At 39.0% G+C, this 14,363-nt stretch overlaps 1 protein-coding gene across 8 annotated transcripts in view; it reads right to left on the minus strand.

The window, feature by feature from the left end:
• magi2b (membrane associated guanylate kinase, WW and PDZ domain containing 2b) overlaps positions 1-13,604 on the minus strand; it is a 93,510-nt gene extending 79,906 nt beyond the window's left edge. For all 8 annotated transcript variants that reach the window (XM_011476269.4, XM_020703674.3, XM_011476267.4 and 5 more), the window contains exon 1: positions 13,028-13,604. In XM_011476269.4, coding sequence (XP_011474571.1) covers positions 13,028-13,325 — 298 coding nt within the window. In that variant the 5' untranslated portion in view covers positions 13,326-13,604. The remainder of the gene's footprint in view (positions 1-13,027) is intronic.
• Positions 13,605-14,363: the final 759 nt, after the last annotated feature.

A 14,363-nucleotide genomic window follows, 5' to 3' on the forward strand; every position in this document is an offset into this window, starting at 1 on the left:
AAATAGTAAACTTTTAGCAGTCCTAAAGGTTTACATCCTTATTTTTCTTAAAAATATTTAATTTTTGTGAAAAATTGTACACACCTAATGATTTCAATGCTGCAAACAATTTGATCATTGCAAAGATTTAAAACCTTTTGTAGTCATTGAAGTTATTTAACTAGGTTTTAAGTTGCTGTAACTTGTCTTTTCCCTTCACCTATTCAAGCTTTTCCTAAAATCAGAACAGTCAAGACTTTTTTGTCTCATTAAGAGTGAGAATCTATAGAAACAGAAAATTACTATTAAATTGAGTCAAAAGCCATTCGCTTCATACTTTGACTATAGAAAAACTTTATTAAGACTAAAAAAAATTCAAAAAACCTTAAGAATGTTACCTTAAAGTTCAATAAATGTCGACAAACTAAACAAAAATTTAGAATTATGTTCTAATAACAGATGCTAGATCTCAGGAGGATTTATTAAGGTGGACCAACTATAGTTCTAAGATTGCATTTTGTTGATATTTTGTTCTAATATGAGTCATTTCTACTTGTTTTTATCACAAATAAAAATAAACTACAATTAAGTTAAAAAAAAAACTAAAAAATGCAAAATAATTGTTAGAACCATCAAAAAAACTTATTGGGGTTTATAACGTTCAATTTTGGGTAATTCTAACAGTTAGCATTTAGCTTTTTCTCTTTTTGAATGCTTGTGTGGAAGTCCTTGTGTTGGTTTTTGATATCTTATTACAAAATGTATTGTTAAGTAGAAATGACTTGCAGCATGGACAGATCATTTTACTACTTCTAATGATTTTCTTCTGTGGCTTAGTGTTCTTTTCCTATTTTGGGCCACCTCTTTTTGCAGTGAAGAACGTACAGAACCACTGTTAGCATAACAACATGACTGTTGGGATTTCCAGCACCTGGTTGTCATTTAGTGCCCTTTACATTTGAGAGTCCACCTCACTTACTGCCTTTAAGCTTTAGATTTTTTTCCTTTAAGAAAATAAATAACATCAGACTTGTGCGGTAAACATTTAGGGGCTCAGTTTTTCTCATTTATCACATGACTGTAACACAATAAAATAAAGTCAGTAACAACACTCCAGCTGAAGCATTTTTGCATCCTTGACTTCTCTCAATTGTGCTGAAAATCAGCTCGTCTAAAGGGAGGAATAAAAGTTAAATGTCAGTGAAGGTTTTAATCCTGCTCAGTGAGGCAGCTGAGAACACGAGAGGCCACAGCGCTTTTGTATGAATTTCACACATGCCCTGGACCATGAAGCGGTTAAATAAATTAAACTAATCTATTTAGTCCTTTTGTTACTCAAATATAGCAAATGTAAACAGTTTTAGGAGGATCAGGCAGCGCAGAAATATTCACTGTGGAGATGAACTGATCCAGAAAGTGGCATCAGTTTAGAAAATAATTCTTCCAAGGAGAAAAAGTTACAATTGAAATTGTAACGTTTGGTCAAAAGATTAAAATTGATTATTTTAAATAAAAAAAGAATTGAGACCAGGAAGAAGAATCACTTTTTTGCACATTCTGAAACAATTTTCTCAAGTTCTGTCCACATATTTTCTGATAATTCAGCTCTGCAATGTTGAAATGAAAAACTGCTGTGGTCTCCAATCTCAACGGAAAAACACAGACAGGAACATGCAATTTTGTGAAACTATTAAAATTATTCCTTTGATTTTCAAATAATTTATAAAATCTTTGTGGGACTTTTTTGAAGTCCCACTTCTATCATCTTTTGATGAAAGCGCTTCCAATAGTCTTTCAATTATGACTATGCTGTTTTTAGCCCAAATCAAAACCTGTGTTATTTTCCAGGACATTGTTTCTGCAGAGCGGTGGTGGTTTATTAGAAATTCACCTCTGAGTTGTGAATTGGGCTGTTGTCATGGAGTCAGATTATCCCCTTCCCATCATCCATCTGTTTACGTGCTCTGTCGCTAGCTTGCAACCTCTGACACCCCTTACCTAACATTATCGGTGCAAAAAAAGATGTACATGGATCTAGAAATCTTTAAATTGGATGTATCAGAATGAAGCAGAGCAGGCAGCTTGTGGCTTGCTGTAGCGGCTTCTACGTCTCATTTTCAAGCTTTTTCAAACGGCATTGTCTTACCTGCTCCTGGTTAACAATGATTTGAAAAAAGAAATACTTAGAAATGTCGTTATGAGTTTAATTTTCTTTAAACATGTCCTCCATCATGAGAAAAACAAACCAAAAACACCATTTTCATCAGAGCGGGTCTTCTCAGAGCTGGAACAGGTTCTAGATCCCTCCCCCCAACTCACAACTAAATTACCACTAATGATGACAACTACAAAAATGCAGTTGATCACATGGACTGCACCCTCCATCAACAATGCTTTGTTGAGTCAAAACTTTGGATTGAGTCAGCTCGTGTTAATAAATCACAATCATGCATGCCTCACAGTCCCTTAAATAAATGCGTCCACTTAAAAAATGGCTCACGTCAGCCTGATCCTCTTCTGACCGTGAAACACTGATGTTTAAGCAAAAACGATTTGACAAAACCTCGTTTCAGCCCAAGAAACACCATGTCTATCTCCATAGCACAAACACATGCTGCAGCACAGTCCCAGATTGTCCAGCACAGCCCGTCCATGGTGAGGAGAATAACATTGACCTAATTCGCTTAACTGGACCAGTTAGATATTTGCTCATTGGCTGGCTGAGCTGGAGTTTGATCCTCTGAGCTGAGCTCCAGCAGCTTCTAGCCTCAATAAAATCCTCCTTCGCCACTGTCAGGACTCATCTCTTGGTGAGTTATTAATACCAACAGAGCAGACAGGATGTTATGCACTGATTCTTCAAGCCTTTCATCAACAAAGTGGCAAGAAAGAAGAGGGTTGCCTTCTCTCCCTCCGCTCCATCTGTCCCTCCATACTGTCGCCACATTAAGAAGACTGGCAGGACTTGGACAGCAGAGCTCAAAAACTTGTCAACATCAAACTCTTTCTTGTGAAAGGCCATATTTTGCAGACGTCAGATGTTAACTGAACGTCTAGTCCTACTTTTAGTCACTCTTTGGAGGCAGGTGGAGGCAATGACTCATTTCTAAGATTTTGTCGAAAAAGGCGTTTGGGTTTATATTCCCATTGATCGATAATGGTATTGCTAAATTGAGTGAGAAAAACTGTGGGACCCCCTGTCACCCTGTGCACCTTCACCTGTAACCTTTTATGGACTTCACAGCACAATCAGTGGTTTACTGACACAAAACTAAGTTCAAAAAACCCCCATATATTTACACAAAGTTGGGATGTAAAAGATATTAGATACGTATCAAAAATGTGTTTAAAAAATGACTATGTTGGTAGAAAAGGTTTAAAATCCATCAAAAAGTAAATAATCGGTTCAAGCTGCTATTTTGTCGTCCTGTTGTGGTTTTTACTCTTTGGTTTTTATGTACATGTAATACAAATTAAAAGTCGTCCAATCAAAAGCTTGCTTCTACCAAGTCGGGTCAATTACAATTGGCTGAAGGTAAACCACATCAGGGGGTGTGTGTTGTGTGCACTAAACATATAATAGCCCTTTTTTTGCACGGCACTGCATACAATGCACACTTTTTTTAAACACAAAGAAGAAAACAGTCTAAAAGACGCCAAATTTGTTACTTAAAAAGAGCCATAAAAAAATAAAATAAAGAGTTTCTCTGTTAAAAGGCATGCATTATTACTCTAGTTTTAAATACCAAATGAATAATGTATATCTAAATTGTATGCATTTAGGTAAAATAATCAGACTGTATTGTATCGCCACAAAGTTGATTGAATCTTTTATGCATCGATTTTGTGGACCAAAAATCGATACGTGTGTCGAATCGTGTGAGAGGAAAAGATACACAACTCTAACACAAAGTAATACCAAAACAAACTTGAACTAAAATCCAAACCAAAATCAATATCGATTCCTATGTTAAATACTCGCGTTTTTTTTAACTACATGAGCTTTTTAAATGTACTGCAGCTTTACATTGGCACGGCCATCATTTGCTAGACAACTCCTCCAAACATTGATTATTCAGCCTAAAATTAACAACTGTAACTCTGCATAAAGCCAAAGCTGTGTTGATTCAGTATTTGGTTTCACAAGTTCGCAAACATACATCTTTTATGAGGTTTTTTATAAATTAAAAGTATTTACATGTAAAAAGGTCATGCCATGTAAAGTAATCACCAAGCAAGACTAATTTATATTAGGCAAGATGTTAAAAATATAATGAGGAGAAATTAATAAATGAATTGTCTCCAAGGGTCTGAACAAGCTCAACAAGCTCAAATGCTGATATGAATTATATGAAACATTAAAATGCAATTATTAAATTTCATTTTCTAACGGCAAGGTTTTTCAAAGGTTTTTGAGTGGTTTTGTGAAACATTGAAATGGAACATAATGCATCAGAAATGCTTTTATAAAGAACTTCTTGTTGGCCGGAATTACATTCATAAAAAAACAGAGAAAAAATGTACAGCCAATCAGATATGTGAACTCTCAGAGGTCTTCATACCAAGGCCATCACTTACAAAATAAACTGCAGCATTTGACTTTGCAATCACGGCAGGTACCCAAGGACAGCCGGACATGACAAAACAAATCAGCTTTGACTTTATTCCGATGTCCGTGCAGATTTTTCAGCAGTGAAGCATGCACACCAAAAAATGGTTTCTCTTTTTCCCCCCTTGGCTTTCATGTGCCTAGCATTGTTTACCCTCATAAAAACTAACTCAGTGCAAGTGCTTAAAAAAGCATTTACGATGACAATGTGTTAAAGTTTGGTAAAGGTGCCTATACAACGCAAAAGCTGAATCTTAAGAAAAGTAAAAACCTTATTGTTTCAAGAAAATATTTCTTATTTTCTGTCTTGCGAGAAAAATAATTTTACACCATTGGCATATTATTTGCCTTATTAACGCGTTTCTTTTCTTTTAAGAATTTTTTACTTAGTCCTTGTGGGCCTGTTTTTGCAGTGTAGAAGTTTTTGATCAATAAAAACACCATCTTAAATCATAAATCCTTAAAATGTGCTTAAAAAAACTATTTTTAAGCACTAGATTACATACAGCAAAAAGTAGTACTAAAGTTGAGGCAGTATACCTGATGTTTACTTTTTATATACTGCTTAAATGTTGTAAACTTAAAATGTTCCAATTAAAGATATATTCACACAGCTCTAGTTAGCGTACATTCAAACAACCACTTTCAATCATGAGTCAACGTAAATACACATTTTATGACACTAAGTCAGTCATTGAATAGAATAGAGCTGTGAAAGAAAAAGCCTGGAGTAAGATTTGCTCCGTTTTGAAATTTCGCACCAAGCCTTTTCCAGCTGTCGGTGGAAGACACATGTGCCAGGAAACAGTAGAAAAGAAAAAAAAAGAAGAAACCCCTTCCTGCCAATCCAGTGTAAACACAGCAATAAAGTTCGGTGTCAGTTATATTTCTCGTCGCTGATTTGACGTTTCTCTGATATGACAGGTTTTAGAACCGCAAACGCAAAAATTAAAAAGAGCAACTCAAAAAGACGAATTCAGAATAGGGAAAATACAAATCGGCACCAAAGAAATATGATTACACCTTGGGTTGTGTCTTCTTGATGGTTCTCAATTTATGCATTTTGATTCGTGGATTTGGGGTTTTGATGCGCGGTTTTACATTTTTGATGCGCAATACATTAGGCGCTGAATTGACACCATAATTGAGAACCTGTGTCACGTGCCCGGTATGAACATAGCATCAGTCTGAAGAAGTATTCAATTAGTAAAATATGTGTTGCTACACTTATACTCAAGTACACTTGATAAAATACATTTTTGCTAAGGGTACTTATAAACTAAAGAATTTAGGCAGATCTTAAATGGAAATGACACAAACATGAAAAAATGTATCAATATTTGTACTTAATATCACGTGGAATCAGTGTATGTGAAAAAAATGGGGCTAAAATACGTTTATGTTTCTTTTAGTTGTAAGACATGTCATCTCCAGGAGAAAAATTAAACCTAAGAGACATGAAAACCAAGAATCAAACAAAACAATCAAGCAGAGCAAAAAAGCAGAGAGGTCACTTATTAAAAGCAAGCTTTGTGGCGTGCCCCATGCATGATGTGGGCGAAAACTGCTCAGCAGCGTGACAAACTATGACTCTGCTCCACTTAAGATGTTAAAGGGCACGTTAACATTTTCAGTTCATGCTGCTTTGCTTGAGAAAGCATCCCGCCTTGCTCTCGTTATCCAGCGCAGATGAAACAGCCCGAGGTCTTTCACCTCTACTCCTTCTTTCCTGTGAGGTTTAAAAAAGGATACATTTAAAAAATTACAGATCAGGCAGGCGTAGGCAGCCTGTATGTTTAATGTTTTCAAGTGGCATTTTTGGTGCTGCATGAACCCCTAGGTGGTATTGATGCCTTTTTTTTCACTGTTAGATCATTTGCAGCATTATTTGACGCAAGTTGTTTCCTGAGGGAATTAAAAGAAGAAATTAAAGCACTCCGCGTCAGATGGTTCAGGCTTTCACGGCGTGCAATGGCCAACAAAGTGTGGATTATGCCTTACTTAACGCACGCCAGGCTTTCTCGAAGTCTGTTAATTTCTGATAATGCACACTTCGTAGGCCATTATCCCGCTTATACCATGGTTACTTACAAAAGAAATAAACATTCAATCAGTTTTTAATACTTTATTCTTGTTATTTTTTTGGTTTAGATCACAAAAAACTGACTATTTGTTACGTGGTGTGATGCGTTGTCATGGTCACATAAACACACCCCAACGTCGACTGCAGCAGCACAGGAAAGCGATATATATGCTGATTGTCACGATAGATCAAATAAAAAATCAGTTCAGAGAGCACGTTCACCTCTTATTGCTTGTTTTTGTCCAGATGATGAGGCTGAACTTTGTTTCAAAGAAGCCAGCACAGTGATATAGAACATTTAAGCTATGTGACCGGAACTTCTTTAGTTTTAGGCATGCGTTATCACTGTGGATTATAACTTTTAAGCCAAACCCAGCAGCCAGTCAGAATTGAGTATTGACCCAGACCACGGTATAATTAAGAATATATTACACTGAATATGTAGAAATTATTTTTTTCCTGACTTTAACTTCAAAAAGAAATTTCTAACCGGACCTCTTTAGGTTTTAGTTGAAGACCCCTGTTTTATTACTTTTAGGGGTTTTGCTTTTTTCACTTATTTACAGAAACAGAAACTCTGTTAATCGATTCATTTATTTTAGGAATGGAAACCCCTACAGTTTATGTTGACCATATCACCAAGTGTCTCCTTTTACACCGTCACCATGCTTCTCTCTTCAAACTCCATCTCTCCCTTTCACTTTGTGTATGCGGGCACACACACATACACACACACACAGATAAGCACACAATGTTCACACTTCTCTGCTCTCCTTACTGTTCTAACACCTCTCTATGGTGATGATCTTCGTTGCACTTCTATAAATCTGCTTCGCTTGGCCGACGAGCCGTTTGCACTCCACTCGCGCTTTGGGCAGATGAGATGAACGTGGAGACTAACACATGCCCTCTCACTGACAGACAAAAGCTCAATATCAACACCAGTGTTTCAAACATTTTTTTTTAAGCAGTACAAATATAATTTGAGGATTAACTCTTGGGTTGAAAGAGGAGGAAAATGTATGTTTGCTTTTCAGTTTTTACTCAAAAAGTGTTTGGGTTGCAATGGACCTTGTCCAAGTGTACCCTAACACTAAAGTAGATGGATAGGCTCCAGCATCCCCCCTGAGCCTGTGCAGGATGGATCGATGAACATTCAAAACCCTTCCTCCAAAGAATAAAGTGAGGATTAAGGTTGTGACTATTAAAGAACACACTTGTTTTTGTTTTGTTTTGTTGTGTTGAGAGTTGTTACAGCCATGAGTTGAAGTCTATTTGGAGAACAGCCATTTACGAGTCAGAGAACCGAAGCCTTTGAAGCAGGGCGATACACACAATCACACACAGCATGGGGATAAATAACAGCCCTCCTGAGATGCACACTCCAACTCTCTTTTCTGGCAGGGCTCCTCTTACATTCAAATAATCCTTGGCAAAAAAATAAACAAAGTTAGCCTAACTGATGCTCTAACTCATTTAAAAGCTGGCTATGCAGCTCAGGATACGCATGTGTGGCTGCTGGTGGAAGGTGACCTAATACACTGTAAACAACTCTCACCTGCGTGTGGTGAAGAAGCCAGCTTGCCAACACACGACCTTTGAAAACAATGCTGTCAGTGTTAGGAGTGAGGATGCAGAAGCACCAAAGATAAACAAATTTGATCCAGAAAATAAGGTGCTCGGGATCTGTGTATTTCCAAAGGAGCCCTGTCTGTTTGAATACCTGCTGAGGAAAAAGCATGGGGTTGATTCCAAAGCCAATTGATGAGAGCAGATAAACCCAGGAAGCTGAAACCTCGTTCTGAAAGTCTGCCGTCTCTACAACCCGTTTCTATAAGACTGAAAAGAGCTTGTGTGCATGAGCAAGAAAAAACTGATATTTCTAAGTGGTTAAACACGCTTTTTTTTTTTTTTGCCTCAATGCTTTGTTTTACAAAAAAAAATCCTGCTACATGAATACAGCTGTAATATGACAAGTTTTCTATCCTTAAAGCTAAAGCTATTCTCATTAGCCCCACCATTAGCTTATGAGCAATAATAAGTGTCCCACCAGAAACAGCATAGAAGAAAAAGAGGCATAATCAAGGGGCAACTCTTAGTTTTTCTGTCTCATGTCTTGTCATTCTTATCTTTTGTCCTGAGTTGTGCACTTCTGGTCTATGTCTGTCACCTGTGTTGTCTCGTGTTCCACTTCCTGTTTTATTTTGAAACACTAACTCTACTCTCGTTTCAGGCCTTATTCCTTCCTGCCCTTGTCTGTTCCTTACAGGTGTGACTGTCCCTGATTGTTTCCAACTGTGCTTCCCTTCCTCATGTCTTAAATAGTCTGAGTCTCCCTTTGTCCTGTGCCAGTTTATTTGGTTATATCAAGAGCCATAGCTAAAGCTTTTTCAGAAATTAAATCCTCTTCAAACTCTGCATCTGAGTCCAACCCTGTGTTCTGTCTTGACATTCTATATGAGACCAAGTTAAAAACAAAAGCAAGTGAAGCCAAGTCAGTTCACCAGATGGTGCAAGTATGTCATTCTCCATTCATCAAAAATGTAATTTTCAGCAAAATTTTGTATATATATATCTATCTATATATATATATATATATATATATATATATGTGTGTATATATATGTCCTCCACCATGAGAAAAATGCCATAAGAACATGTTAAACAGACCAAAAACAAATTTTTCATTGCCGTGGGTCTTTACGAATTTCTGTGTAAAATTTGGATTATTATTAAATTTATTTTAGCTTATATGTAAGATTGAGTTTGCACTGGCTTTTACTTCACAAACTCAGTTAGTCTGCCTATTTGAAGGGGGACTGCAGTCACTGTTTGGTTTGTACCACACTGAATGTGGACCACAGAAAGTGACGGAGAAAGTTATTTCAAGAGTTTATGAAATAAAGATCATGGAGACCATCTCCAAGCTGCGTTTCCTGTGAACACAACTGTACACTTCAGTCAGAGGTTTTAATGTCCACAAGACTGCAGCCAACCTGCACTGGAAGTGGCTGCAAGAGAGAGAAAACATTCAAGAGACAAATGATACAAATGGTAAACAGAAAAAAAAAAGGATGACCTCCAGAGACACTAAAGATGAACTCCAAGGTCAAACTACATCAGTGTCAGATCTCACTATCAAGTGCTGTTTGAGACAACATGGAGCTCAGAAGGTGACCATATGCCACAGTGCAGTTTTAACAAACCACAAAGCCTCTGGGAGAGTGTTCTGACATGTTTCGCTCTGAATAAAACATAGTAGGAAAACTCCACAATGAACCATCCAGGAGGCTAACCTATAGGGTCTGGATCTGCTTAGCTGAATCTGGAACAGTAAGCTCAATGTAATCTCAAGACTATCAATGCTTTCCTGGAGCCAGATGTGCTGCCTGTTAAAATAAATCCTGGTCTCAGCAACAGGTCAAGGGACTTCTGTGATAAGAACTACAATCCTGACACAGAGGGAGCGGTTTGGTCTAGGAGTGATCAAAAATACCTGTTGACAGGTGTAAAAAAAACACATTGGCAGTCACAAAGGTCATTTGACTGATCTAAGATGATAAATAATCTAAGATAAGGGGATCATTTTTGTTTTATCATTTTATAAATGATGCTAAGTGATAACAATATTAAAGCAATCTCTAAATTTCCTTGAATATTAGTTGCTTTTTAATAGTTATTTTGTTAGTTTCATTAATGAACCACTGAGGGCTTTTCTTTCCACGAGCATGTTTTCCACAACTGTAAACATGGTTTATGGGTGTGACAAAAAAGAATAACAACCTTTCGTTGACAAAAAAAACAAACAAGTGATTGTCACATAAAAATCCAAACTAAACTTTTTTGAAGCTTTGAAGCCTTATTCCAACAAAGATCGAGCTCACCTAGTGGCCAATTGATGCTACTGCAACGTTTAACAAGCCTTGAAGTCCTAAAGTCAGCAAGTTTTGTTCACTAAACTATTAACAAAAAATCTTTTTTATAGTAAAAATATATACACTTAAAAGTTTGGGAGCTGCAGTACTAATACAACAAAATTCTTTGTTGATGGAGGGAGAAGTTTCCTAAAAGAACTTAAGAACTTACGGTTCCAGCTTAAAATAATAAAATAATCATTCATGAAGACGAAACACAAAAGAGAACATTATCCTTAAGGTTAATCTAAAAGTGTTTATTAAAAAAAACTAAAAATGTAAAAATTTAGAGCAGCTTTCAAGTTAAACAAATGTGTATATTTCTTGTATTTTTATCAAGACCCAACAGGCTGAAGCTGGAATAGATGCTCTCTAAATAAGTTGATTTTTTTTTTTTACTTGTCCTGTCCAGCAGCTGAGCAAACATAAGAGCTGAAGCCCTCTTGTGTTGGAAAGATTTTACTGTAACTAAAGGGGACTTATGAATCTTCAGACACACGGGGTGCAAATTTGTATAAACCCCTTTTGTATTTGAGACTAAACTTTATATTAATTATGTTTGAATTCATTTGTTGTTGGACCGGACTGAAAAGAGAAGATAGACGGAGAGAGGGAGATGTTGGAGGATAAGGGCACAAAAGAAAGGGGAAAAATGGGGATTTTTGGTTTTATATTACTTATAAACCTGCCTGTAATGATTTCAAACATCCAGCAACTTGTTGCTATATGCTGCTTCACGGTTCTACTCCCCCTCCTCTTTAATTACCCTCCACCCACCCCCCTCCCCCAGTATCCCTTTCTTTTCTTCCCTTCTTTTCTTTTCCATCTGGTCCAACAAAAGACTGTTGCAGATATGAGTAAGATGAATAAAGTTTAGCCTGAACTACAAAAGGAGTTTATTTAAATATACACATTGTGTTAAACGATTCATAACCCCTATTGTAACAGTAAAATATGTCCAACACAAGAGGCTTTCAGCTCTCGTCTGTCTGCTCAGCTGTTGGACAGGACAAGTTAAAAAAACAATAATAATAATAAAAAATGGGGAGTGAAGAAATTGGAAATGGTGTTTACTTTTCAGCATATCCCTTCAGAGGTAGCCACAGCAAATCAGCCTTCCCTGATTCGCACAGGTGGTTTGCCGGTGGTCATGCCAGATGCCTTTCCTGACACAACCCTGTAGGATATCCGGGCTGGAAGACCCAGACTTGGGCCACCTTGCGGCTACAGGTTAAAAAATTAAAAAAAAACAAAAAAACGAATAACAATAAAATTGCCAGCTTAGTCCACAACCAAAACCAAAAATGCAAGGCAATGAGTGCGAAAAAAAGTGGTTGATTCTTTGGCAACTATCTGCCATAAATACAAGTCTCTGCTGGATGGAAGTTGATTAGTAATCTGACATGGGGAGGGAAGGGTCAGGGCAGAAAATTCACTGAGAAGATGACAAAAAGCCTCAAGGACGTTCATCTGGACAGCAGTGATGTGGGTGGTTCATGTTGGACTCATGTTTAAATGGATATGAGAAGAGGGGGAGATGGAATAGACTTGTCTCTTACATATACATCAGCCTTTCCTTCCTTGCACATCACAACACCACACTCCCACTCTGTCAGCAGCTCCAACTCACTAATCAATCACACGGATGCAAACACAGAGATGGAGGCAAATCCTCAGTGAATAAACTCTGCAATGTCCAAAAATAAAAACTGGCTTCCTCTCATGCCTTATTCCTGTCCCAGAAACATGAAGCCCCAGCTTGCATTTTGAGAAGTGAAGCCCTTCCAGCCACTCACTGGGACCCCAAAGCCCATCCTCAGAGGCTGTGATGAATGATAAATATCTGCCTTGCATGTTCTAGTTGCAGAGGCTTTGTGGCTGACAGAAGCAGGTCAGAGTTTTACTACAAACTCGCTTCTAGAAACAACTTCTGCTGCCTTGATCTCAAATAATTCCGGCAAAGCATTCCTGAAGCAGCCTTTCCATGTGGATCCTGCTTTGAAGAGCGTGTCATGTTATTTCTCGTGAGTGCACATGAACAACAACAGCGAATAGGAAACATCTGATCCACGGCGTGGGCCACGAGCTCTGTTCCCGATCGATACCGGGAGAAAACCGCAGGTTGTGGCATCACACATGACAGACACACCCCCCTCCGAACTGTGGCATCGAACCAGCGACCCTAAACAAGCGCCTACGATCAGAGCCACTGTGGCTCGTGAAGGAGCTGAACCGATATTCGCGGCGCGCGTGCGTGTGGCGTCTTCAGGCCTGCTTACCAGCCCCGTGCTCGTGAGCGCAGACTGACAGGTGAGCGCGCAAATCAGACCACATCTTAATCAAAGCACACGCTCACGCGCATCACAACCCCGCGCGCACACCCCTGTAGTGGCAGCTGCGGAAGCCCACGCGCCCAGCGCTCCTGGTCCCAGCATGTCTCACCTTGCTTGACGCATTTGAACCGGACCGGGTCTTTGCAGTGCTTGATCACGGCCAGCACGTCCCGGGTGGTGAGCCCAGCCACTGGCATGTCGTTGACCTCCAGCAGCAGCTCATCCTGGGCCAGTTTTCCGCTCTGGATCAGTCCCTTCCCCTGCTTTACCTCCCCGAAGTAGGGGAACTGGCCGTTTTCCGCGCCTCCTTTCAGCTCGAACCCCAGCTCCCCGTCTTTCCCCCGGGTGATCACCGCTTCGTGGACTTTGTTGGTCCAGTGGTTTTTCTTCTTGAGGCTCTTCGACATCGTTAACTAACCTCGGGCTAGCCCGTGCAAGACGCCTCCTACCGTCTCATCCCAGCCTTTGTGCGGCAGACTGCAGCTTCACGGCTCCATCATCAGCGGAGGACGCGTAGCGCAGTGTCCGCTCTGCGAGCCGCGCAGACGGGCGGAGAGCTGCGGCACAGCGCAGCGGCGAATGCAATAATTATTACTCTGTCAGACGCGCACACACACAAGAGACAGATCCTAGCAGATGACCCGGATGTGAAGCCTGAAGGAGGGGAGAGATGAATGGTTCTGGTTCGGCGTGAAGCGATGGAGAGGAGGGGAAATAACGCGGGAGGCGCTTCTCTTTACTACGGAGCCAGAGGCGCTTCCACTCATGACAGGCAGGACGAGCCCTGCCTGCCACCAACACAACTTCAGCTTTACTTGTTTTAACAGTATATAGAAACGGTTTTTATAAAAGGGGTCATGTCATTTTGTTTACAAAACGATGAGAAAAAGATCCTAATTTTTTCCAGTTAAATTTTTATAACATTTATATATGCTAATTAACCCCATCGTCATGGTTTCTTTGGGTCACTGGTTATGTGAAATATTCCAAAGTACAGATTGACACACCGAGAAGTCCCAAACTGCAAAAGCTGGAGGGAAGCTGCAGTGTTTCCCTGCAGGACCTGTGTTTCTTCTGAAAGGAACCAGTTTCAAAGCTTCCTTATAGCTCAAGGCGTTGCTGCACTGTATGGTTCTTATTGCAATATGCAGCATCTCTGCTCATTAAATGATCATAAACCACTTCACAAAACCCCCGTGTTTCCATATAAAGCAAATTCTGCTTCGCTTTATTATTTTTTCAACACCTTCAACAAAGTTCTGATGGAAATAAAAGTGAATAATCATCCTAACTGAAAAGCTCATCGTTTCAAGACTCATTCTGACGAAAATTGTATTTTTGATGTTTTTGTCATGTTCTTGTGGCGTTTTTCACATGGAGGACATGTGTTTAAAAAAAAAAGCTCAAAGCTGCATTTCTAAGTAGTTTCTTTATTCAAATCGTTG

The sequence above is a fragment of the Oryzias latipes genome, chromosome 6, assembly GCF_053564925.1.
Source record: "Oryzias latipes strain Hd-rR chromosome 6, Olatipes_Hd-rR_3.1".
NCBI lineage: Eukaryota > Metazoa > Chordata > Actinopteri > Beloniformes > Adrianichthyidae > Oryzias > Oryzias latipes.